Source organism: Ornithodoros turicata, chromosome 3, assembly GCF_037126465.1.
Source record: "Ornithodoros turicata isolate Travis chromosome 3, ASM3712646v1, whole genome shotgun sequence".
NCBI lineage: Eukaryota > Metazoa > Arthropoda > Arachnida > Ixodida > Argasidae > Ornithodoros > Ornithodoros turicata.
The window spans coordinates 65,106,656-65,129,065 of record NC_088203.1 but is presented as its reverse complement, the minus strand read 5'-3'; the positions used below and the strand labels follow the sequence as shown (position 1 = coordinate 65,129,065).

Sequence of the window (22,410 nt, the reverse complement as noted above, 5' to 3'; positions counted from 1 at the left end):
GCCATATGACAGCTATCAACAACATAAAAGGAGACGCATAATGTAAAAACCCCCGAGACTAGGGAACACGAAGGGACAGACACAACGGACTTCGTGTTGTGTCTGTCCCTTCGTGTTCCCTAGTCTCGGGGGTTTTACATTATGCATCATCTTCACCAGTTCGCGTGCTTCCTAGCCATTCTTTCATTATAAAAGGAGAGATAGTGTAACATGGGTGCATGTTTACCCTGCTTTACTACTGTCATCAATATCCACATTGAACACGTGCACACAGAAATTAACTATGCAGCCATATGGCAGCTGTCTATAACGTAAAAGAACGATAGCTACTGTTAACATGGGACCGTGCTCTTTCACGTTCTCGTGTGCTCAGTGTGTATACAAACAGCTGCACTGGCAGGACAAATCTGTACCCATGCTAGCAGAAGCTAACTTTCTTTTAAGTAGTTGACAACAGTCACGTGGCCATGTACAATATTTCCATGCACTCATGCTACAGTTATGATAAAACCACATTTCCATTTTGATGTTGCGTGTACCAGCTGGCTACTTTTATAATTGTCAATACCGTCTATTGATAAGTCTGTACCCTATGTTTTGTTAAATCTATCTGGAAGGTGTTATATGCAGTAATTGCAGTTGATCTAATTTTCAACTTCAAGTGCAATGCAATAATGAGCAAAAGAGCTTAAAGTTTCTGTACATATTGCCATTGATTCCTATGCAATTCAGCTCTTTTGCAGTAAACCTCAGACATATTAGTGGAGTCAGCATGTGGAATGTAGCAAGGAGCGTTTTCCTTGTGCACCGTTGCTTACTTATGCTTCCACGTGACCTCACCATCTAATTGAGCAGGGTATCGAGAGTGCATGCCTCTATGAAAAAAGTCAGCCTTGTGCAACTACGTAATAGCCTTTATTGTCTGAATATAAACAAAAATCTCACGAATACAAAGTTGTTGTGACGAATGAGTCCACAACAGAGATTTTTTATCTCCAGAATATCTGTGCTTATACAATGCACAAAAACTGTCATTAATTGGTTATGGTTATGTACCTGCAATAGTTAACCTAAAAAAGTAATGATGCATCCAAAAGGTCTCCAGCCTCCTTTAGCACACTGCTGTGTAGTGTCTTTTGCAGAAACAGCCCTACAAAAGCAGATCTATTGTTACCATACAATAAATCAAAATAGAAGTAAGCAGCTGTCTGTTTTAATGTTTTCCAATGTAGCAGTAGTAACACAATATGTGAAGAACTTTTTTTCATTGGTCTCCTCTGCTGTGGCATGCTGAAATAAGTAAAACACACATTTCAGTTTCATCTATGTGAATTACAAATCTATTACACGTGAATCCAGGGAAAATGGGGACCTCGTTCGATTTTGCTCCAGTATTTTCATAACCTGGGAAAGCAAAATCTGCTCAAATTCTGTGTTCAGTGTAGTGCAACAACATGCATGTTTCCATGCCTAGATAGTATCCACACAACAGCCGCAAGACGCTAATGCACTTTATGATCAGTCCTATTGCACGGTTAAAGGTTTCTGGAGATAAGACACGCTGCAAAGAGATGATAGATACTGTTACGGTTAATAAACATGCGAGTGGATAACGCCCCTCAATTTCTCCATCGGGGCTCGCAACAACCATTTAGCACGTTATTGCTCTTACTGTACAATGAGAGGGGTGCTTACAGTGTGTATCACAGGAGATGACACTCATAATAAGCGCCAGCACAGACAGCACTACGCTTTGTTTTTGAAGATGCACATTGAAGTTCGGCCATCCGCACGCTCTGTCGGTCCATTGGATTGGTATCTGGATTTTGTCCAGTGGCACATGTCGATGTCACTCTCTTTGACCACACTTCGACGGTGCTTTTACGTTTACCATGCAAGAGCTTGCAATAGCGCCTTCGAAAAACAACTGCTGCATTTCGTGATCCCGGTCAAGCGTTACGCCACTTTGCTTTACTAACCGCGCATTTAAACCGATTCTGCTTAATTTTTACCAGTTAGACTTCGAATTAGTGAAACATCACCTACCACAACCACTCTACGATAGTTTTTTCAGCACACGTTCACAGTTACAACGTACTTAGGCCGACGTTAAACTAGCCCCTCCCCTAGTTTAAAACACGTCCCATTCAAATACATGGGCCTTAAACCACCGGTTTAAGTAGCTTGGGTGGATGATCGAAACGGAATATTTGAAGGGAATATTCGTACCATTGCGATAAAATCCATCTCCTGGGCGCTTCTAGGAACTATATCAATCAAAACTTACCCAAGATTTGATGAAAAATTCTTCGTGAACCGGGGATTAGGCCTGCCGGCCACAACCGCTTCTGGGAGACTCTGGCGAAATGCGCATGCGCCGTGCAGGAAGCTCGCTATGTGCGGTGCCATTGGCTTCACAGCAGCAGGTTGTAGGGCATGGGGTGGTGATCCAGGATTGGCGAACGAAAGTGACACGTGATCGATTTAAACTCGACGTCACTAAACCAATGGTTTAAGTGAGTTGGTGAATACGGGTAAATGAGTCCCAGGAAGGAACGCAGTTCCGTCACATTCCTCGGTGGCAGGGCCTTTGAAATTGCATCAATTTTTAGTTCTGACGGATGAAGTCCATTTCTCTCAATTGTGCGACCCATGTACCATAGGTCGGCATTTTTCGAAATATTCATTCAACATCACATCATGTCTGGCCTAGCCCACAGCCCATAACATCACATCACCATCACAGCCCATCACATTATAACCCATCATTCGACATCACCATCACAGCTCATCACATCATAACCCACCATTCAACATCACCATCACAGCTCATCACTTCATAACCCAGCATTCAACATCAACATCACAGCCCATCACATCATTACCCATCATTCAACATCAACATCACAGCTCATCACATCACTACCCATCATTCAACATCAACATCACAACTCCCTTGTATACTTGTATACTGCGCATGCTTGCGCTTCAACGACGACTTGGCTTCGGGGCTTCGGTGACCGTGCGTCCCGGCTCCTGGGCAGATGTCATGTTTTGGGTGTCGGCCGTTTGCAGTGACGTTCGTAAATTAAACAGGTGTTGTGTTTGTGCTGTCGCAATGGTGGGCGGGGCTTGGCGGGGCACCCGCCCACTTCCCGGAGCGAGCCTTGACGGGCGGGGTGGCCATAGGGTTGTACTGAAAGCGTGAATGCAAATACCAGGTGCGTAGGGTGAGGATTGGCGAGTGGCGTGGCAGCTGGTATGCCGCTGTCCTCCTAGCTTACGGGTTGTTGCGCAACGCGCCGATCGACTGCTGATATTGTTACATTAGAAAAGACATTGCAGGTCTTGGCCTTGGCATCCGGGGACTTTATGGTATCAAGTTTCTTGGCGCTGCACGGCTGCTCATAGAGCTGGCATATTTCCGTCTTCTGCTACGTATGTGGAAGGTGGCGGTTGTGTGGAGAGAGGCGGGAGGGGTGATGAAACTGCTCGCCGGTGTTCGGTAGTCGGTTACGCTGCATCGGGGAATGACAGGGATCCCATGATGAGAAGGAGGCATGTGCCAATAGAGGGTGCAGGGGAGTATCGTGACTTCGCCCCTATTTTTCTGCGTGCGTTTAGATTTCCTTTTTTTTCTTCGTTTCCCAGTCGAGAGGTTTCGACGTGCTGCTGTTTCAACTGGGACTTTTAAACTGGGCTATTTGAACTGGGGGGGCATTGCAAATATCTAGCAGTGAAACGGCGGATTTTCAGGCAAATGCATATTTTGTTTTCTCTCTCTCTCTCTCTCGACATAGTGTCGTATCTCTACGATAGAAGCACGTTTGGTCATGGTTCGGGGCCGAATAGTGGATTCTATAGTGCGTATAAATGAATGTTTCGTACATTACGGCATATACGGAAAATACTCGCACAATGCGTATTTTGGGATATTGCCATCTGCTCCAATTGCCTTTGTGTGTGTGTGTGCGCGCGCGTGTGTGGATGTGTGTGCGTGCGTGTGTGTATGTCTTGCTGTATGTCTAGATGCACTAGTGTAAGCAGCATGGCGCCTGAGTCTGGTGGGCCGTACTCTGCTTCTTCGCTTTCTGTATACAGTTAGGAAAATTACCGCGTTCGCATTTCAGTCTGCACTGCCGGCCTCAGTTGCTCTGTTGGAAACGTGTTCACTTGCTGAGCTCATGATCGCGGGTTCAATCCTGGCCGAGAATGGCAGCAATTGCCCCCCAAGGTTCCGTACCGGCTCCCTTCCTTTGTAAACTGTACGTGAATGATCTTTCGACCATAATCTGTCACTGCAAAAAACACACACAGAACCCCCCCCCCCCGTAATTTTACTCACAAGTGACTGCCAACTCTGTTGTCGGCATACGAGGGTGGTTCCATAAGTTTCCGGCCCGACCAACTTTTAATACTCATAGAGACGACACAAGTGTATCACTTTTCGACATAGTTACCCTTAACTTCGATGCACTTTTGACACCTTTCAACCAGCATTCTTATACCCTTGAAAAAATAGTCCGAAGTTTTGTCCGCAAAATGCTGGAAAACTGCCTCTTGCACCTCACTATCGTTTTGAAATCTCCGTCCTCTGAGATCCCTCTTCAAGTTTGAGAACAGGAAGTAGTCACTCGGTGCCAAGTCTGGACTGTAGGGTGGGTGGTGGATTTCTTCGAAGCCTACTCCTTCAGTGCAGCCTTGGCAACAGAAGCCGTGTAGACAGGGGCATTGTTCTGGAGCAACCGGACACCTCGACTCAACCTGCCGCGCCTCTTTTCTTTGATGGCGTCTCGCAGTCGGTGCAGGAGTGAGGCATAATAAGTCGCATTCACTGTGGTGTTCTTCTCTTTGAAGTCGATGAGGAGGATCCCGTGACAATCCCAAAATATTGTTGCCTTGATGATCTTTGTGGATTGTGTGACCTTGGCTTTCCTTGGGGGTGCTTCTCCTGGTTTGCGCTATTCCATCGATTCCTTCTTCGAAAGGGGATCATAGTAGAGCACCATAGTCTCATCCCCTGTGACAATTGACTTCAATATTTCTTCTTCGTTCTCTTGACAGAGCTCCAGAAACTCTTTGGCACAGACGACGCGCTGTTGCTTTTGAACTGACGAGAGAAGTCGTGGCACCCATCTCACACTGACCTTTTTCATGTGAAGGCCCTCGCCGATTATGCAAAAAACGATTGTTTTGGAAAGCCCCTTCCTTTCTGAGATTTCCTTCACCTTCAGACGCCTGTCGCTCAGCACTTCCTCCTCGACAGGAGACAAATTTTCTTGTGTCACCACTTCCACTGGACGACCATAGCGTGGATCATCTTCAATGGACTCTCGCCCCAGTCCAAACTGCTTAGCCCAGTCTTTTACCGTTGTGTACGACGGAGAGGCTTCCCTGTACACGCTGTCCAGTCGCGCTTTAATTTCTCTAGGCGAAAGTCCCTCTTTTGTCAAGAATTTTATCAGAGCGCGGTACTCGATTTTTTCCATTTTAACTGGAGAGTGCACCCTGGCTGTTTGAAATGCCGCTCTCCAACCAACAAAAGCATGGAGAGGGTTGAGGGTGGTGCTCCGGCCCTCCAACAGATGGCGCCACGTGTCCTTAATCCCGTTTTCAAATTCGCGTGCTTTTTCTACCTCGGGCCGGAAACTTATGGAACCACCCTCGTATGTGTTGTAACCTAGTTCTTGCAAAAATTCGCTTGTAGTGTACACTGCAAACCTCCCATAAGCGAAAAGAATGACGCTTAGATTAAAGGGATATTAAACTGCGAACCCAGTCCCAAACTGTGTAGTGTGCACTCCAAACGGATTTTGTGCAGCATATAGGTTACGACACATATGCTGGCAACGGAGTTACTTATTTATATATATACTTATTGTCATGTATGTTCCCGCGCACGCATGCCGGTATCTTATCGATGTTACGTCGCGCGCTATCTGCTTTCCTCCTCCTCCTCCTACTTGCCTGGTTCTGTTAAAAGGCGCGCACAGTTCGGTGCGCCAGACTGTCATTTGTGTGGCACCCCACGCCGGGGGCACTGTTCATTGTGCCAGCAATAAAGCGTTTGCTGCAAGTACGGCCTGGTCTTTTACCCTGCGACATGACATATTTTGGCGACGAGCTCAGAAGAACCACGCATGGAAGCTAAAACGGATACACGCCCGAGCACAGCAGCAGCAATGGCACGAAATATGCAAGTAGGTCAATTGGAACCCTTTGAAGAATCAATAAGTGATTGGCCAGCATACGAGGAACGTTTGCTAGCGTACATACAGGTCAACCACATTGAAGACGCTGATAAAGTTTACGCGCTCGTTAGTATCGTCGGTGCTAAGACGTATGGGCTGCTGAAGTCCCTGTGTAGTCCAGACAAGCCAACGTCGAAGACCTTTGATGCAGTGCTTAAATTACTAAGGGCACATTTTACTTCCGAACCTTCAGTCATCGGCGAACGAGCAAAATTTCACCGGAGGACTCAACGAGACAATGAAAGCATCACGGAATTCGTTGCGTCACTACGCAAATTGGCAGAAACGTGTGACTTTGGATTGTTCTTGGACGAGTCCCTACGTGATAGATTCGTGTGCGACCTTCAACGAGTTGAAATACAACGTGTACTCTTCACTGAAGATAAAAAGCTTTCTTTTCAAAAAGCCGTCGACAAGGCCTTGGCACTGGAAAACGCCTCCAAGAATGCCACGGCGACCCATGCAAAGTACGAAAGTCCTGGTGACCTGTTCAAGATACAGGCGGAAAAAACACGTAGCGGCTTATCTGCGGAATGTTCTAGGTGCGCCTCAGCAAAGCATCCCAAGCAGCACAATGTACTGAAAGTCGAGTGCAATAGGGGTGGACGGTATGTGTCTTATCAATGTTCCTTAGTTTCAAGAGTCTGTTCAAGGTCTTCTACCTACCCGTCCACCCCTATTGCACTCGACTTTCAGTACATTGTGCTGCCTGGGATGCCTCGTTATCGTGTCCTTTCATCAATGCCACTTGCTATCAGTGCAACAAGAAAGGCCACATTCGCAGAGCTTGCAAGTCCAGGGCGCGGAAGAGATATCAGGGCGGAAAAACTATTCCAAAAAGGTATGACACAGTTCGGACACTATCTATTCCAATAAAAGGAATTCAAGATGGAAAAAGCGATCCCATTGGTGTAACAATGACTGTTAACGGGATTCCACTCACCATGGAGTTAGACACTGGAGCAGCCGTCTCCGTTATTTCTGCTCATGATTTCAAAGCCACATTTGGATATGGCCAGTTTCAGAAAACAGATTTGAAGCTAAGGACCTATACAGGTGAAGAAGTTGCGCCGCTAGGAGTGGTACAAGTACAAGTGCAGTACAACAACCAAGCTGCGTCGTTGCCCTTGTACGTCGTTCACCAGCCTGGACCACCACTTTTGGGCCGTCAGTGGTTACGCTGCATACGTCTGGACTGGCCATCGCTGTGCAACTTCTGTCGTGTCAGTGTGCCCCAGGATACCGCGAAAGATGTAAAAAGGAAGTTGAACCTCCTGCTAGACAAGTACGGTGCCATTTTCAAGGATGAGCTGGGGACGGTGAAAGGTGAGAAAGCACAACTTTTTCTCAAGGACGGTAGTCGCCCAAAGTTCATGAAAGCCCGCAGTGTACCAATTGCGCTACAGCCAGCGGTAGAACAGGAGTTGTTGAAGTTGCAAGACTTGGGAATTATTAACCCAGTACCGGTGAGCGAGTTTGCAACGCCAATAGTACCGGTAATCAAGAAAGATGGATCGCTGCGTATCTGCGGCGATTACAAAACAACTGTCAACCCAATGCTCGACATCGATCATTACCCTCTGCCAAAAATCGAGGAATTACTGTCAAGCCTAGCTGGTGGCCAGAAATTCTCGAAGATAGATTTGAGCAGAGCGTACCAACAAATTGAAATGTGTGACGAATCTAAGAAGTATTTGACCCTTAATACTCATAAGGGATTGTTTGAAGTTAATCGTCGTCTTTTTGGAATCGCATCAGCCCCAGGGATATTCCAGCGTATAATGGAGAACGTCCTGAAAGGATTACCGAAGGTGTGCTGTTACTTGGACGACCTACTGATTACGGGGTCGACACCGGAAGAACACCTGGCCAACTTGGATGCAGTCTTGAAGAGGTTGGTGGAGCGTGGTATTCGCGTAAAACGAAACAAGTGTTATTTCTTCGAAGACAGTCTCGAATATCTAGGGCATGTAATCAGTGCCTCTGGAATTCATACGTCACCTGAAAAGGTTAAAGCGATTGTGGAAGCGCCCAGACCTGTTAACAAGCAACAATTACGCTCGTTGTTAGGGCTCGTAAATTATTATGGAAAATTTGTGCCTCAACTTTCGACTATTGCGTTTCCTTTGAACAGGCTGTTGTGCAATAAGGCGACTTGGCTCTGGTCACCGGAGTGCGAACATTCCTTCAACAAGATCAAGGAAGTCATCACGACAGCTCCAGTTTTGGCCCACTACAGCTCCTACTTACCGCTGCAACTGGCCAGCGATGCGTCTCCGTATGGGGTAGGTGCTGTGCTTAGTCATAAGTTTCCTGATGGTACTACCCGGCCCATCGCATACGCGTCCCGAACATTAACCAAGGCTGAGCAGGGTTACTCGCAGCTGGAGCGCGAAGCACTTGCTCTCGTGTTTGGATTTGGTAAATTCCATTACTACCTCTATGGAAGGTCATTTACATTGATAACTGATCACAAACCTCTGCAAACAATATTCGGGCCTAAGACGGGGATTCCTACGGTTGCCGCTGCCCGTCTGCAACGTTGGGCGGTCACTTTAGCCGCTTATAGATACACTCTGCTCTACAAAGAAGCCAGTAAAAATGTAGAAGCAGACTGTCTCTCTAGGATGCCCTTGACGTATGAATGCAACGAGACTGCAGATGTTGAGATGTTTTACACGTTACGGCTTGATACAATGCCGTTGAGAAGCTCGGATATTGCAAGAGAGACTGGACTTGATCCTACATCGTGTCGTGTGCGAGAGATGGTCATGAGAGGTTGGCCTTCATCACTGAAGGACCCTGAACTGAAGCCATACTTTGACAGAAAGTTGGAATTAACAGTCCACCAAGGTTGCTTATTGTACGGAATGCGCGTCGTTGTACCAGGAAAATTTCAAACAACGGTGCTGTCTGAGTTGCACGATGGACACCCTGGCATAGTCCGCACCAAAGTGTTTGCTAGAAGTTACGTGTGGTGGCCGTCACTCGAAAGGGACATTGAAGAATGTGTAAAAACATGCTTGGATTGTCAACAGGTACAGCCTGCGCCGCCGAAGTCGCCCTTGCACCCGTGGTCGTGGCCTACAGCTCCATGGCATAGACTACATGCGGATTTTGCGGGCCCCTTCAAGGGTCACATGTTTTTAATAGTCATGGACGCCCATTCAAAATGGCCGGAGGTCTTCATCATGGGAAAAACGACGACAAAACACACCATAGAAAAGTTACACGAACTTTTCTCCAGGTTTGGAATTCCAGAAAGTTTTGTGACAGACAACGGACCACAATTTGTGTCTCAAGAATTTAAAGACTTCTTGAAAAAGATGGGCATCCGTCATGTCACAACTACACCTTACCATACGAGCAGCAACGGACTAGCGGAAAGGTTCGTGCAGTCACTCAAGACTGCACTGCGAAAAGGTAACCCTTCTACACCTTTAAATCTGCTGCTAGACCGCTTCTTGTTTCGCTACCGAACAACTATTCACGCTACAACGCATGAAACGCCAGCTATGCTACTTTTCAAACGTCAGTTGAGAACTCGGCTCGATCTTCTGAAGCCATCAATTGAATGTCGGGTGAGACATTCGCAGTTTGTACAGAGTGCACGCAGAACATCTATTCCACGACTTTTGAAACAAGGGGATCGCGTAATGGTGCGAAATTTCAGAAGAGGGAAGAAGTGGTTGCCAGGAATAATTTTATGTAACACCGGCCCAGTGTCTTACAGGGTACGAGTTTCACCAGTCCAGGGCACCTCAATTGTGTGGCGTCGTCATCAAGATCAACTCAGGCTATACGCAAGCAGAACCACTACCCAAGAGGCAAAGTGCGACAACGATTCAGGTCCCTGGCTTGCAGCACCTACGGACTTCGAACAGTCGGATATTCCCAGCTCCTCTGAGGTACTCCCAGCAAGTGACCGGGCCCGCGGAGCCGTGCAGCGACCCGGCACTCCGGAACCCATTCAGGACAGCATTGGAGTTCCACAGCCGGCTGCTCAAGAAAGAAGATACCCTGTCCGAGACAGACGTCCTCCCGAGCGTTATCAAGCTCATTAGTTTTGTATTAGGAGCGAGGGAAGTGTCATGTATGTTCCCGCGCACGCATGCCGGTATCTTATCGATGTTACGTCGCGCGCTATCTGCTTTCCTCCTCCTCCTCCTCCTTGCCTGGTTCTGTTAAAAGGCGCGCACAGTTCGGTGCGCCAGACTGTCATTTGTGTGGCACCCCACGCCGGGGGCACTGTTCATTGTGCCAGCAATAAAGCGTTTGCTGCAAGTACGGCCTGGTCTTTTACCCTGCGACATGACACTTATAGCTCCAGCTCCTCCCATGTGTGATCCCGCGCCATCCAGTTGTTCCGTAAACTTTTGTACCAAGTTGTACCACAATTATTCAGCGAAATTGCCGTTGATACTGCTGACATACAATCTCAATGAACTCTGTAAAGGATAGAAAAGCGCCCTGTATAGGTGCACAATACGTACAACTTTGGCAACCCAAAAAGCAGGCAGAGGTTCGATCCCGGCCGAGGACGGCAGCAGGGTTGCGGAATGGGATCACCATTCCATTCCATTCCATTTCAATTCCATTCCGATGAAGATTTGTGATAATTCAATTCCTTTCAATTCCACCGCATGAAAAGGTATGGTCAATTCCCACTCGTGGAATCACCCCGATTCCATTCCTTTAATTCCACCAATAAAAGAATTAGGACCGGTAACCGTACTAGCTAGCCCAGCAGTGCTATATAGAGGAGATTGACATTACCCAGCGCGGAAAAAGCACAAAGACAAGGTTATTTCGCCCTCCTCCTCTCCGCCTGCTCCTCCTCCGCCTGCTCCTCCTCTTTCTCTTCATTGGCATCACCATTACAGAATTTTTCCACTAGAGTAACTGGTGCAAGTGATGTGCGGGCCTGACACTAGTGAAGCCAAAATCTCCATTTTATTTTTTCTTAAATCAAACCAAACCATCGCCCTTGACCGTGTGGCACCCATACCATTACATTCCAATTCCATTCCGCCTGCGAAAAAATGCCTAATTCCATTCCCATTCTATTCCCAGGATAGTTTCCGCCATTCCATTCCAATTCCATTCCGGGCTGTGATAAAACTAGAATGATTCCGGACTCCGCAACCCTGGACGGCAGCTATGTGGGGAAGGTAAACATTGACCATGCGTTGGAGACTTCCGGCGCACGTCAAAAGAACCGGGTGGTCGAAATTATCCGCAGTCCAACCCACGTGCAGCATGTCGCCAAAATAGGCAGCCAAACCTTACGTGTAACATCCCGGCACCATTATTAGGATTGAGAACGAGTAACATGAGATGGCAACGAGGACCAGGAAAAAGGTCAATAACCGAAAAAACATATTCATAGTTCTTCAGAGCCAAACCGTTGGGAACAACAACAACAATAAATTATGAAAGAAAAAGTGACGATGACATGGAATACTTCCCCGCGGTAGCCCCACTTCAAAGAGGTTAATATGAAAGGATGGATTAATGGTGAGCGCGAAGGAGATGACAGTTCTGTTTAGAGCTCTTCCAGGGGGCCAGTAGCATGAACGAAAGCAAACAGGGAGCGAAAAGCCTGGCACTGATGCGCAGGGGAACTTCACGGGCCAAGAACTTTCGACAAGCTGAATGGTCTGTGGCCAAGGAGATCAAGTCGGCGTTGAAGCACACGGTGTTCACACGTGTACCGGTCGCACTCCTCCATAATATGGGGAATCGTAGCTGGGGTGTGCAATGCAAGCTGAGCACAGCATCGTGTTACTGTAGCCCAGCCTAGCACTGACCACAGGGGTGAAGGTGACGGTGGGTCGTAGACGCCGCACAAGTGGCGTAAAGCTGCGAGGGAAGCCAGTTGCGGCATCTTAAATGATAATGACGGGTCTACTGCATTGAGGAGCGATCATTAAGTGGTGCCATGGCACCATTGTTGGCGGGCCAAGGGTGACGCCAACGCAGACAAGTAGAAGCGTCAATCTCCGTCGGAAAGGATGAGGGACACGGCTCTGCGGTTACGGTGGGCGGCAACATCTCTGTCAAATCTGTCGCGTTGTTGCTCTGGATGCCAATGTGGCCGGGGACCCACTGTGGGGTCAAGTGCTGTCGCTGTTCCCCAAGAGTCTTGAGCGCCGTCAAGGTACTGACTACTACCAAGGCCAAAGAGCCGCGGATGCCCATGCTTCCTACACATTGCATGGCTGAGTTTGAGTCAGTGTATATCACCCAGGAGCGAGGACAGTAGTTCAAGGCAGACTTTAGAAAGAGGAAGATGTAATGCAGCTACGCAGAGGTCGACAAAGTACGATGTGCCAGGCGAAACCCAGGTTACACGAACTCGTCCGGTATGACACAGGCAGCGGAGGAGCCGGCCGACATAGATGAACCATCTGAAAAGACAGCCGTGCGGCCTCTGTACTTTGTGTCCATCATTTTCAAAGTAGATTGATTAAGAATCGGAACGGGGATCTGGATCTCCGGCCCCAAGAGGCCAGGAATGTGCGTCGGGAGGGATGGGCTCGGCATACTTCTATGCTAATATTCAATTTCCCTTGCAACATCCTGAGTGTTCCAATACCAATTAATCTTGTGATCTCCTATAGCAAACGTTTTGCAGACGAGGGCGAAACTTTACACCATGATGGGCTCTTGACAATGGGATGTTGAGCATTTCAGAACACACTTAAATTGAATTTCGTAATGACTTTTAGGTCGGCACCGATCCCCAAACCCTATTTCTGTTACGGCTAGGGGTGCGCCTATGTTCGTGCTCAGCTCTGTGCTCTGCCTGTGCTCAGCGCCAATAGACAAATGGATGGAGAGAAACGTCACACGAAAAAAAAAAAAAAAAGAATGTGCACCATCGCTGTGAGCAACAATAGCAACGACCCCACGTGCTGCAAAACCTCTGTGTTCTTCTGGTTAAATACGTGTAACGCATGACCACCACAGAAGAGACAAATAGAGCCTGCGACAGGGGGCGCCAATGTATTTGCAAGTAATACTGCGAATTCTCTGCGCGCCATAAGCCTCTCAGACAGATTGAATAGAACGGCTGTTCACTGGAGCTTCCCCTTTTTTTTTCTTTCTTTCCTACGGGATGCGATACTGATGATGTTATTCTTGCCCTACAGGTGCCACAGCCAGTGGAGACATTACCTGAATCACAGATACAAGGTTAGTTTACGTGTTTCTTCTCAGCTGTCACACCACAGCAGCATCTCATGAAATACCCGCTGCTCTGCTCAATACTGTTTGCACAGAGTGCATGTCTGGTTTTCGTAAGGGCAGGTGCACTATGGATGGTGTATTAGACCTGGTGACCCTTGTGGAACATGAACGCGTGCAAGGTCGGACCACAGCAGCAGCATTTTTAGACATCAAACGGGCATACGATACGGTTGGTTACAGCCACGTCCTACATGATCTGTATCGCCTATATTCTAAGAAGAAGAAAAAATGTGTAATTTCCAACATTTGGGGTAGAAGTGTGTTGTTACAGATTCTCAAACTCTTTGGGTAGAAAGTGAGGGGCAGAAACACTTCAACCCCTTAATTTCTACCTCGATTGGTTGAACAGTTCTACCCTGTTAGTGGCAAAATTCTGCCCCTAAATGATGAAGTGTTCTTCCTCTGGGGGTCTATCTTTTCTCTTCACATGGAGACACGTCTACCTCAAGGATGAGAAATATGTCTTCATATTGAAGCTAAATGATCTACTTTTCCGAGAAGGCAGTTTAACCGACCGTAGAACTGTCCTCCGTTATTGAAAGATAATTTTTGACGTGAAAACGTCTGCAAGTTCGGTTTGGTAGCTTGGTCAATAATTTACAATGCAACGAAATCATGCCGAATTTCATGACGCGATAACTCGGTGAGTAATAAACCAATAGCAACCAACTGGCTAAATCCAGATAGCTTATACGGGTAATATTCTAGCTAACAAGGTCATTGCGGCGGCTGACGCAACTTCTGGGTGGGGAGGGGGCATGGGAGATAGACGGAAATGTAGGGGTACGCGTACCTTGCGGGCAGTCTATCTCGCGAACGCGTAAAGTTAGGACGCCGATCGAGGTGTCGTTAGGAAGCGGTTGAGAGGTTCTAACTCGGCCTTAAGCGATATCGGTTTCAACTACAATAGCCAAAATTTTATAAATTTGCGAACTTGGAATATCAAACTTTTGCCAGAACGTCGGCATATATGTAACTAAAATGTGATCAGAATCGAAAGAAACGGCAATCAGAAGAAAGGGCAGCTCGAGAGGAACTCCAAAAGCCTCCAAAGTTCAGCACCGAGCTATCGACAGAGAGCTACGGGGGCACCGAAGAAGGTTAGCGGCGGAGGCAAATTCGACTGCCGGCGCGCACAGCGAGGCAACTGGGACTTGTGCGAGTGTGAAAGGGACCTACAAAGACGATGGAGTACATCCAGAGCACGCCAGAGGACCCCAGGCGCGGTTGCGATGGGAGGCGCCGTGCGCCGACTTAAATGTTCCGATGGCTAATGAATGGAATGAATAAATGAATAGACTTTTTTAACGATATTTATTTCACTAAAATCCCGCAAAGAAAGGAATCGGAGATCGTGACGTTTTCATGTAAAACACTACGGCTTAGCCCGCCCTTTTCTTTTCTTGCTTTTTTTTATTCAAACTGAAACTCAACAGTTTGCAGATGTATATCTCGGCTGCACTCTAACAACAGAGGTAGTGGTGGCAATCACGGCTCTCGTTCGTGTGGTCACGACTATAGCTGCAGGATGGGATGAAGGTGATATGAATAAGAGCAGTGCTGAGGAACTTGGAAGGCACGGAGTAGAAAGGAGCCCCATCTCGACCGACCACCAAGCGATGAAATACTGCAATTTGTGTGCTGGTAATTCGATGCATTAATGCGAAAAAATACTGAAAATTGATTTGATATATCGGTTTATTTATCGACGCAAGATAGTTATTGTTTGTCTACGCAGTGTTTGAACCTGGAATTGAGTTATCGTTCGTTTTGAATATGATGACTTGCACCTGCATAAGTGAAAGGATTGTTTGCGAGAGAAATTCGAGTTTCAAACCTATCTGATACCAAAGTAACGTTCATATGACACATAAGTGTTGTTGTGCAGTAATTATGTTTGACATGTTCCCACTTAAGCGTTCAATCAGCCAATCGATTTATTTACTCCCAAAAGGTCCTTGGGAGGGTCGTTACATGCACTCTAAAAATACAACTTGAGGGCATAGGACGCCGTGCGCCAAACATTGCCAAGAATGATAGGGTTATCTGCTTCTAATGCGAAGAGAGAGGGGGTGTACGCCTTTTTGTGGCAATTACCATATATCCAAATTGCAACAAAAAAGGCGTACCCCCCTCTTTCTTCGAATCACGACTGGTTTGCGAACGGCGTGCTATACAGCGAAGTACTGTAGAAAGAGAACTGTGGGAGAGCAGCAAGAATGTGGGAGGAGCAGGTATCAGGCGAATAACAAACAAACACAAAAAAGGAGCCCGTTTAGTTACGGGCGTGAATATACAGGGCGTCTCAGTTAAATGCCCGGGCTAAATAATTCGCGAATATTCGTTTTACATAGTTTGTCGCGGTGACGCGCAAAAGGACGTAATTCATTGGTGTAAGGACATAATTCATTGCTGGATAAGGGAGTGGAAGAGCGTTCTTTTGCGCTTCACAGCGACCAGCCGCGACAAAAATATGTTAACCGAAACCAATTAATTACTGCAACAAATGACCTGCTTCGGTGGTCGATTTTTTTCTAAAAGGTGTCCACTGAAGGTCCCACAAGGGTAGTACCCATTTTAATGCCGACAGCGCCCTGCTTTAGAAGTTTTGTTTTTTACGAAACACATTTGAACTTTTATTTAAATAATGAGCGCCTCCCACTCATTCCCACGGTGTGCAGCTTGTAGGTGGTATCGAACAGATACTTGTAAAAAAGAAAATTCGTCGATTGGTGCACCCGTTCGCGAATTATCATTCCCAAGAATATGGGAGAAAACGTATAGCTTGCTTCACCTACTAAACCCGTGTGTTAGGTGAAACCTACCCCTACACGACCCGTAGGCGCCATGCAATTTGAACGCTTTTTCTTGAATAACGTGATTTTACTTTCATAAATTGCAATGCTCTCTGGGGTGTCTCGAATATGTTACAAAACGAATATATTGATCCAGTTTGAACAGTTTCCAATACACAGTTTCCAGCTACCAGTCTCCGGCTACCAATAATTTCCTTTTCCCGAAGGGCATTTTGAAGTGGAAGCGCTCGTGAGTTAACAGACATCAAAGTTGCTGGCCTTGCCGACGACAAGTAAAAATTTGGGCAAACGGCAGGGAACCGACAGTTTTCTACGTAGAAACGAATACTTTGGTACAATGATACAACTATCCATCTAGTATTTCTATCCTAGAGAGCATTTCGAGAAGCGGAAGCGTTTATGAGCTAAGAGGCATGAAAGCTGGTGTCCTCGCCCACCGCGCGAGCACAGGGGACCAACAGTTTTCTACTTGGAAAATAATACTTTGGTAAAATGATGCAATTTCACCTCAAGTATTTATATCCTGGAGAGCATTTTGATTAGCGGAAGCGTTTACGAGGTAAGAGGCATGAAAGTCGGTGTCCTCGTTCACCGCGCCTGCTTAGGGAACCTATAGTTTTTTTACCTACAAACGAATATTTTGGTAGAATGAAGAAACTACACCTCTTGTATTTATATTCCGGAGGGCGTTTTTATAAGTGAAAGCATTCCTGAGTTAAGAGGCATCAATGTTGGTAGCCTTGCCCAGTGCAAGTTAAAGTTTGGGCGATCTCGCCTGTGCAGGGAACTGCTAATTTTCCAGTTAGACACGAATATTTCTGTAGGATGATGCAACTATATCTCTAGTAATATATTCGCGAGAGCATTTTGATGAGCGGAAGCGTTTACGAGGTAAGAGGCATGAAAGTTGGTGCCCTCGTCCACCACGCCTGTACAGGCAACCTATAGTTTTCTATCTACAAACGAATATTTTGGTAGAATGATGCAACTATTCCTCTAGGAGTTAAATCCCTGAGAGTGAGCGTTTTAATACGCGGAAGCGCTGATGAGTTAAGAGGCATCAGATTTGGTGGCCTTGCCTACGGCACGTAAAACTTTGGGCAATCGCGCCTGCGCAGGGAACGTCCAATTTTCCAGTTAGAAACGATTACTTCTGTAGGATGATGCAACTATATCTCTAGTATTTATATCCCGGAGAGCATTTTGTTAAGCGAAAGCGTTTACGAGTTAAGAGGCATGAAAGTTGGTGTCCTCTTCCACCGCGCCTGCCTAGGGAACCTATAGTTTTCTAGCTACAAACGAATATTTTGGTAGAATCATGCAACTATTCCTCTAGTATTAACTCTCCTCACTGCAGTCACTGCGGTGCTGTTGAAGATCTCGAGCACATTTTTCTCCATTGCCCACACTATCCCCCTTCCCGCTCCGTACTCTCCGCCTCCCTCAACGAGCTCGACTCCCGTCCCCTCTCCCTCATCAAATTGCTTGGCCCCTGGCCGCATCCAGCTCATCAACGCTCTGTCCTCAAGGCTCTCTTCGCTTTTTTGGACGAACCGGGACTTCGATCCTGATTGTAACGGGACCCATTCCTTCATTCCCTGCTTCACCTCCAGCAATGGGGTAGAGTATCGCCCCCGGCGATGAAACTCCCCATCCATTATCCTGAAATAAAGTTGTTTGTTTTTCCTCTAGTATTTAAATCCTGGAGAGCGTTTACGCGAAAGCGCTGATGAGTTAAGAGGCATCAAATTTGGTGTCCTTGCCTACGGCAAATAAAGCTTTGGGCAATCGTCACAGCGCAAGAAACAGACGATTTTCTATGTAGAAACGAATACTTTGCTAGAGTGATGCACCTATATCTCTAGCAAAATCCCAGAGAGCGTTTTGATAAGTGGAAGTGCTTATCAGTTAAGAGATATCAAAACTGATGATGGCGGTGAAAGGACTCGCCGTTGTCGGCCTCATAGAGGACAGAATTGGTGGCCTCACCCACGGCAAGTAGAAATTGTGGTAACCATGCCTCACCATTCACGTGAGACATGGCAATGCGAACGTGAACCAGACAGCGAAAAATTTGGCCGTTTTGGTGCAGTGTAGGCTATATAGGAAATGCATGGGGTGAGAATCTGCTTGGCTTCTGCCATTTTTTTCTATCCCAGTAAACCAGAAATATCCCAGGTACGTCCCACAAAGGTCGCACACGTCGCATATGTCCGCCACGTCTGTGCGACGTTACCTGTACGTCCACAATGAAACTTTTAAAAATATCTTACTTTCTACATCCCTGGGACATCTCATAGATGTAAAAAGAAAGGAGCAAGCGCGCGTTATTTTTCGGAGACATCTAGGGCACGTGACCCCCTAGTGGCATGACGTAAGCAAGAGGGAAAATTTTGGGGTTTACTACCTTATTTACCAAGTAATCACATTATACACAGCAGCTTGAGTGAAAAACACGATATTTGTCAGGATGGGATGTCAGGAACGTTCACAGATATACGCTGACGTCGTTTGCAGACTCACAAGCTAACTGCAAAGACGTTGTCACCGTTGCAAACGTCATACGCCACGCTACACTTGATGAACATACTCCAACAATTTGTATTTCAGTATATGCTCGTTCTGGTATCTCTTGAAATCCACGTACGCGGTGGAGGGGCCAAAAAGGGAGCCTGCGTCTTATATGGTGAAAGGCGAACGCACATTTATTAACGCGCGGTCTGCATTCGTCTTGGATTAGGGCCGAAAGGCCTCTAGGCTGCCATTTACCACACTACAATACGCTTATGGCGCCAAAAACCTAGCCATAATGTAGCCTTGAAATAAAACATTGTTACATATCTTATGAGAATGTGTGGCACCCCACTGCATAGTATATAGCACATTTCTGAAAGAACACATTTATAGCAATATGTGCAGACTTGAGAACATCCTGTGAATATCCAAATATCCCGAAGTTGACGTCCGTGGAATGTGGAAAAAGTGGGACAAACCATAGTCGCCAAGACGTACATGCGACGTCTACGGGCTCTCTGGAATGATCCATGGGATATCCAAACATCCAATTTTGGGATATCAGGTGGACGTCTCCTAGACGTCTATGGTTTACTGGGTGGTACCGTTCGAAAAATATATCGATAAAATTTCAGGCAAATGACTATCAGTCAGCAAAGTTTGAAGCGCAAGAAACGCCATCTTTTAGTTTTCGATGCGATCGAAATGTTGCTCACTCAACCCTGTAGATCCACTGACGTGGTAGCAGAGCACTAGATTGCAGTAGCAGAGAATAGAGTGTACCATTGATTGGTAGGAATAATAATTTTACTGATTTCGGAAGTGTATAGCGACACCTCACAATGATGCCACATAGTTTTGCCATCTTGCCGCAGGTGATATCCACGTGAGCATCCCAAAATAAATTGGCTGAGAACAACACCAAAGGCTTTAACAAAATTAACACGTTCAATATGCTGATTTCGTATTACGACAGTAGTAAGTACTGACCACGTTTATCCGGAAGCACACAACTGAGCCAAAACACGATTAAATTAGCAATTAAAGCTAATTGGGACCTTCCACAGTAATCAGCACCCTCCAGGGAGTCACCACACTAATTGGGGAGCATCTAACTCGTGTCCAGACCAGTTGTGTGTTTCCGGATAATTGTGGTCATAAAAAAGAAAAAAGTAGATAGAAATAGAGTGGAGTGAAGGAGTTTAGTTAAAGATCAATGACGCCATCTTGAAGAAAGCGGTTCGGAACGGCCGCAGACCATCGCTGGGTGACGGAGCACAGAGGCAGGTGACTACCTAGTTGCAAAGCATTACACCAGGTGGCACCACCGTCCTTCTTGTGACCACCAGTTCTGGACATCCTGTGACGTCAACTGGGACATCATGGCATGTCTGGGCAGGTTAGGACAGCTCCAGATATGCAAGGAGAAAAACATTCATAATACAGAAGAATGCAAACTGCTGCGAAAGCAAGAGGAAATATGCTAACCATCAATAGGAAACAACAAAAAGAATCAGGCACAGAAGCAAAACAGCCCACCACAACAGCAGTCACGGGGAGCGCAGAACGATCCGCTCCATCACAAACAAAGCGGGAACAAAGTTGTAGCGTGTGAAAGAATTAGTTACACTACAAATCAGCCCACTGTCCACCACAGCGGCAGTCATGAGGAGCGCAGAACAATGCATCCATTCCATCTGACAGCCAGGCGCAGAACTGAATCGTAATGCTTTTTTCTCCTCTATAAAATCATGCATCTGTCCCTGTTGTGGTGAACAAATTTAATCGCAAAATTATTAAGAATCGTTCTAGCGCTATTCCCATTCAAATAAAGGGTGCAGCAGCACTAGCGTCATTGTCAAGAGAACAATCATCAACATGAAACTTTCTCGTCTGAAAAAGAAAAAATACAAACCTAGATACATCAACAAAAGAAATCATGCAGGTCAGGGCATGTCAGGACATTGCTCAATGAGCGCTGTTACATGAGGAAAAATTGCAAGACTGCTGGGCAACCGAGGAAAGCAAACACAGACAAACACTTGAACAGAGTGAAAACGGCACTCACCATCATCAGAGTATTTTCACGTACACTGCATTCCCTCATTGTAAATCCGCTCGACCCAAAATCCACCAGAATCGTCACACACCATTCACCAGTGACGAAACACACATCCGTACCCCGTAAGAGGCAAACGGAATCCCACCGAAGCTCTGCTTTTCCACTAACAGCAAACACATTTGCTAGGAACAGAATTACCTCATCCACACCTGCCAGTAGCCAAGAGAGGATGGAATCCTTGCGCTCTCTGTGGGCCTTTCTCATTGGTCGTGATGTCATCCTATTGTCTCAGGGCTACACTGTTGTTTTCCACTAATGCCCAACCCAACTCCTCTGGGCAAGGTCCACCTGAAGCAATAGAGCCATGGCATGACGTCATTACCCAGGCATGCAGTTGCATGACTAAAGGACACATACGCTCTAGACAGGGGACCTGTTATTTATTGAATCACTATCCCACAATTATTCCCTTTATTCTAGTATAATGATTGCATAGGAAACATAAAAAGTATTGCAGAAAAACACCATGCATGAAAGCTGATTGTAGCAATTAAGCATTTAAATCCCAAAGTCTTACTAAATGAGATTTACGAATACAGGAGAAACAAAATATCCTAACAAGTAACACAATCAATGGGTAAATACGATGAGCTCAGTGAGAGATGTCCGTCCCATCCGAGAGCCAGGGAGATAAGTGAATAATGACGCTTTGTTCTTCCTGAATAAAGCCACAGACCTGTCCCCCTTGCGGTTACTCTCTGAACTGAATGAATCGCAAAATTATTAAGAATCATTCTAGCTCTACTCCCATTCATGGCAGCACTATTGACATGACAGTGCTTCAACAAGAATGTTCGTTGTCAAAAAGAAAAAAAAATACAGAACTACATGTAGAAGGAAAATATGACAGAATACATCTGGGCATGTCAGGGCATTGCTCAACAAGCACTGTCAAGCTAGTAAAAATCGCATGTTTGTCAGACAACAAGGGGAAAAAAGGTGCAGAGCAACACTTGAACAAAGCAGAAAACACCAGTGATGCCACTAACTACTTCTACAGTAGTTTAACTATAACTACTAACTACTTTGTAATTAAGCAGTTTAACTAGTAGTTTAACTACTCTTCAGGGGAGTAGTTAAAACTACTTTTTTAACTACTGCAATGTAGTTTAACTACATCTATAACTACTTAACGTTGTCCATCAACACCAATCCCTTGTAGTGTTCTTGGACACCTAAATATGAATCACAAGCAATGATAAACTTTGACTCAGGCCATTGCTACGATCATCAAATACAAAGGTTGCAGCGGGATTCTTTCTGTGCCTACGTGATAAACTAAGTTGCAGAATTATTTCACAGCAAATGAGGCTTCACTGGACCAGCATTAAAAGTGAAGATTTAGTACACATGCATGACACAATTGCTCTGCACCTCCATTCTCAAGCTCAAGGTAAAAGTCGGAAGCACAATCGTGCCGTAAAGCTTGCGGCAAAATCGGAAGTAGTTGGCGCCT

At 46.2% G+C, this 22,410-nt stretch overlaps 2 protein-coding genes across 3 annotated transcripts in view; both read left to right on the top strand.

Moving 5' to 3' along the window:
• Window positions 1–22,410, top strand: part of LOC135388547 (calcium-binding protein E63-1-like) — a 376,381-nt gene that overhangs the window by 112,041 nt on the left and 241,930 nt on the right. For both annotated transcript variants that reach the window (XM_064618155.1, XM_064618154.1), the window contains one exon: window positions 13,406–13,448. In XM_064618155.1, coding sequence (XP_064474225.1) covers window positions 13,406–13,448 — 43 coding nt within the window. The remainder of the gene's footprint in view (window positions 1–13,405; window positions 13,449–22,410) is intronic.
• On the top strand, window positions 7,169–12,720 carry LOC135387687 (uncharacterized protein K02A2.6-like). Its single transcript, XM_064616786.1, has 4 exons — window positions 7,169–8,145; window positions 8,386–9,674; window positions 9,985–10,344; window positions 12,599–12,720. The coding sequence occupies exons 1-4, from the start codon at window positions 7,169–7,171 to the stop codon at window positions 12,718–12,720; spliced, it is 2,748 nt and encodes a 915-aa protein (XP_064472856.1).